This window comes from Rutidosis leptorrhynchoides, chromosome 11, assembly GCF_046630445.1.
Source record: "Rutidosis leptorrhynchoides isolate AG116_Rl617_1_P2 chromosome 11, CSIRO_AGI_Rlap_v1, whole genome shotgun sequence".
Classification (NCBI taxonomy): Eukaryota; Viridiplantae; Streptophyta; class Magnoliopsida; order Asterales; family Asteraceae; genus Rutidosis; species Rutidosis leptorrhynchoides.
In genome coordinates, this window is record NC_092343.1 from 6,330,662 (window position 1) to 6,335,733 (window position 5,072).

The 5,072-nt window shown below is 35.7% G+C and overlaps 1 protein-coding gene across 1 annotated transcript; it reads left to right on the forward strand.

The window, feature by feature from the left end:
• The first annotated feature begins 814 nt into the window (after positions 1-814).
• LOC139876734 (bZIP transcription factor 17-like) lies at positions 815-3,745 on the forward strand. Its single transcript, XM_071864110.1, has 2 exons — positions 815-2,525; positions 3,214-3,745. The coding sequence occupies exons 1-2, from the start codon at positions 896-898 to the stop codon at positions 3,660-3,662; spliced, it is 2,079 nt and encodes a 692-aa protein (XP_071720211.1). The 5' UTR covers positions 815-895; the 3' UTR covers positions 3,663-3,745.
• The last annotated feature ends 1,327 nt before the right edge of the window (positions 3,746-5,072 follow it).

Here is a 5,072-nt window from a genome sequence, read left to right on the forward strand (position 1 = left end):
TCCGCCCATATTTGGACGGATTAGGAAGGATAGTAAAACACTATCATCTCCTTTATTTTCCACTCCTTTCTGCTGAGAAAAAAACTCGAGAATACAACGTAAATGCAAAAACAATGTGGTAGTAAACGGTCTATTGATTTAATGTGATACAACTCCACAACCATCTCAGAATATACTATGTTTTATTTATTTATTTATTTATATTTATTTATTTATTTATTATTAGTATTATTTTTTTTTTTTTATCAAAATCATTATGTGGGCATAGATCTTAAGAATAAAAACATCAATCAACATTTATATATAATTTACATGGATAAAGAAGTAAACTAAATCTAGGGCCCGTTTGTTTTTTTTCTATTAAGTTCTAAATCTGAATTATGTCTGAATAGTGTCTGTCTGAATATTTATTTATGGTGCAGAATAAGTCACATACTGTTTTCCTTAAAGCTTCAACATATTTATTTTTCTGTAAAATTAAATTGTGTGACTCACATGTAAATGGGTATTTAATTATACAAAAAATAATACTTCGTACGACCGTACCTATTTTCGGTGTTATATAATGAAAAAGAGGAGGGAAAACTAAAAACTCTGGGGCCTAAATTTACGTGGGCTAGTGGATACAGGGTGGACATGACTGGAAAAAAGTGATTGACAATAACCTCTCATATTAAGTCTATCTTATTTTATATGATAGAAAAACAAACAGCCGTAAGTGACTGAATGGACCATGAATTTTCAGATTCAGCCCATTAAGTAAAAAACAAACAAGGCGCTAGTAGTACGCTCGCTACTCGGTATATTCATTCGTTTAGAAATTTTTGTATAATAAAACACTTCTCTCATTTTCTAGAGTTTTCTTCTCCTACGACCATAACTTAAAACCCTAATTATGGCTGACGCCCCGCAGGCTGTTGCCAATCCAGTATCTGCGCTACCAATTCCACCTCTAGATTCGTACGGTTTCTCAGACGACCTCACATTATCCGACGAATACCTCTCATTCGTCAACGGCGACTTCGATATCACCTTTGACGACATTCAACTTGAGTTTTTCAATTCAGCTTTCGATTCGTCAAATCCGATCGGTCTATCGTCTTCCGATCCTGAATTTAATGATTTCGCGTTTGATCATGAAACTATTGCTGCGGAGTCAGGTAATTTGCTTGAATTTCAATTAAATGATTCGGATCATGTTTCCGATGTGTCTGGATACCTTAATATTTCGTCTCCGGATAAATCAGTTCCGGAATTGGCGATGAATTCGGAGAATTTGTTGCCTGAATTGAATAATGAGAATCCTGTATCGTCTCATGGTTCCAGTAATTGCGGTTCTGCTGGATCACATGATATTATGAATTGTGATAATTTTGATAATAGTGATAATTGTGCGTCACCTGATTCTGGTATTTCAGTTGTTGAGCAAAAGATGAATTGTGAATTAGGGAGTAGTTTTATGTTAAAGAGAAAAAATGAGATTTGTGATGGTAATTCGGAGTCTAGAACAAATAAGTATCGAAAATCAAACGAGACTTCGGTTACAAAGAATGATATTTTGAATCAAGTTGATGAAAAAGATGAGAAGAAGAAAGCTAAGTTAATTAGAAACCGTGAAAGTGCGCAGCTTTCGAGACAAAGGAAAAAACAATATGTTGAGGAGCTAGAGGATAAGGTAAGAGCAATGCATTCAACTATTCAGAATTTAAACGCTCAAATTATTCACTTTGCTACAGAGAACGCACGTCTGCAGCAACAAATGATTACTGGTTCTGCCGGTGTTGGTGGCGGTGTGTGTCCGCCTCATGTTATGTACCCGCCACACCCTGCCATGGCGCCCATGGGTTACCCTTGGATGCCTTGCCCACCTTATCCTGTTAAATCGCAAGGTTCTCAGGTTCCGTTGGTTCCAATTCCTAGATTGAAACCAAAACCACAACCACCAGTGTCTTCACAGAAATCGAAGAAGACTGACGTTAACAAAACTGAATGTGTTAGTACAACTAAATCTAAGACGAAAACGAAAAAAGTTGCTAGTATTAGTTTTTTTGGATTGTTGGTATTTATTGTTATGTTTGGTGGGTTAGTTCCGGTTATTAATATGCGATTTGGTGTCTCCAGTGACTATAAGTATAATAATCAGAATATTGGAACGGTGTTGTTGGGTAATGAACTTATGAATGGAAGTAACCATAGAACAGGGATAGGCAGTAAAAACCGTAATGATAGTGAGCCTCTTGTCGCGTCTCTGTATGTACCAAGGAATGATAAGCTTGTGAAAATTGATGGTAATTTGATAATACATTCTGTTTTAGCAAGTGAGAAAGGTATGGCATTTAGAGAAGAACAAGGAACGAGTAAAAATGAAGATACTGGTTTGGTTCCTGCAATATATGGTGGAAGACAGCCACGTATGTATAGGACTTCGAGTGATCGTCAAAGGCCTCTTTCATCTGATAAGGAAAATGTGAAATTGAAACATGGTGATGGTAAATTGCAACAGTGGTTTCGTGAAGGACTTGCAGGTAAATATCACCCAATTTTGTAGTACTATCACACAGACATGCATTTAGGTTTTTGCTGTTTTTATGACATATTGGTGTGCCATACCTATTTGATAAATTTGCATACGTTTCTTAGTTGTTCCTTTTCAAATGTTTTAAATCCCTTTTTCATGCAGTCAGGGGCGAAGCCAGGATTTGACGATAGGGGAGGCTTACTCGACATTTAAATGAGGCAAACTTAATAAAACTAAAAGAGACAACTTCATCTGTATAATCTTTTTAATTGTTTAAAACGTAGATAGATAACTACTTTGCGGAACTTTAGTAACCACTAAACAACTAAAAATGTTATAATAAAATTTGCGGTATGAAAACTAATATGACCCATGTAAATATATTTGATAGGTAACTTGTACGATATGTTTCAGTTAATATTACTCCATATTGTGGTTTGGACGATTTGTAACTCAAACAATTGGAATATATGAATCATTGAGGGAGGTTTAGCTAAAATAATTAAATATAGACTATTAATATTTCATCGAAATTGGGCTTATTGGGGGTGGCTGAGCACCCCTCTGTCCCCTCCCTGTCTCCGCTACTGCATGCAGTTATCCTATCTGTCAGCTTACAAAATGAAGATTGGCTTTCTATTTTCTTTCAGTTTCATGTATTCAACATGTATCTAATAGTGTTTTTGTTTACACAGGACCTATGTTGAGTTCAGGCATGTGCAGTGAAGTCTTCCAGTTTGATGTATCTATCCCTTCATCTTCAGGCGCCATCGTTCAAGCACCATCAGTGGTCAATATGACCACCGAAAACCGCCACAATTCAACCACCATGAAGAACAGAAGAATCCTCCCCGGTCTTCCCATACCTCTTCCAGGTCCCGCCACCAACATCACAAAAGAAAAAGTCTCGAGTCACGACTCAAAACACGAGGACCACCACAAAAACAGTTCGGGTTCGTCAATGGTGGTTTCAGTCCTTGTTGACCCTCGTGAGGTTGGGGATGCTGGTGACATGGATAACATGATGGGTGGCGGCAAGTCGTTTTCAAGGATATTTGTGGTGGTTTTATTAGATAGTGTTAAGTATGTGACTTACTCTTGCATGGTTCCGTTAATTGGGGCTAGTCATTTAGTAACAGCCTAAAAAGTATGGTACTTTTGTAGATAGAGTACAAGTTATATGGGAATGAATGTGTTATACTTCTGAAGTTATATTGGTGTATAGCATCTAACCTAATTAACAAATTATAGAAAGTATCACAGTTTGTTTCCGTTTCTCATGTCCATTTTCAAGCTTTCTGAAGATCATAATAATCTTGGAGCTTGTTGAAATTATTTTTTTAACATCTAATTCTAAACTAATGTTTTTTTTTTTTTTTTTTTTTTTTTTTTTTTTTTTTTTTTTTGATAAAACACATGATTAAATGCCGAATGCCAAATGATTCAAAACTTTTGATTATAATTTGTTGTTTGATAATCATTCTAAGTGAAATTTATAAATAATGTAAGCTCAAATTATTTAACTTTGTCAAGACCCAAATTGATGAATGGTGAGTATTTTAACTCTGAATGGTCAAGTACAAATTGTTGAATGGTTCGACGTCATTTGTTATTCAGATGTCATAAACAAGTGCACGTTCATTGTGTAACAATTCAATTGCGAGGAAATCAAACGCACCCCAAGTCAAAACACATGCTTCTAAAAATGCCAAACAATAATATATGCCTAGTGTCTTGTTTTAAAGTACTCCGTAGTAAACTTTTATTCAACAGACTCTAATGTTAGTTCCACCTGAACCTGACCATCACTTGGACCCTGCCAAGCTGCTGGTGCGGCTTGTTGAGATGCTGGTACACGTTGGTCACTGGATTCAGTATCTGACCCATCATCCATTTGGTACAGACCCATTTTGATCTCGTTTGTTGCACATAACGTGTGAACTCCATAGTTTGCACACACACTACACTCGTAAGACCAATGCTTCGAATCTAATGATCTTCTACATATTTTACATTCTTGGTTTATATTCCCTTAGCAGTCTTATGGGTTACCTATTTGAACAAATGTGTATTAGTCATTTGTTGACAACTGATTACAGTTAGATTTAAAAGCTGCCATCAGCCCCTATCATTTTCCCTTATACTACGTAATAGTTCATTTACTAAACATTTATTTATTTTTATTTTTTTGTCAAAAAAGAAGAATATATTATTAAACAAAGAACATACAACTACCACTACTAACTCATACCACCAAAAAATACAAACCAGCAGACACTAAGAACATACATCACAGATTCGACCAATCGACCCAAACCCAGGTTGCCCCATCTTTCATAGCACGCCAAGGAAACTCAAAAACACATATTACTTCTGGTGCAGACAGTTGTCTTGACATTCCAGATTCCACATATCAGCAAATATATCGACTGCTTTTGACTGTTTGACTTTCAAAGTCAACATTTTAGCCCGCATGATTTCAAGCTAATTCTTACTAAGTTCCTCATCATTTGCTAACATTTAGAATAGATCAAATTTGATATTTTTAGAAACA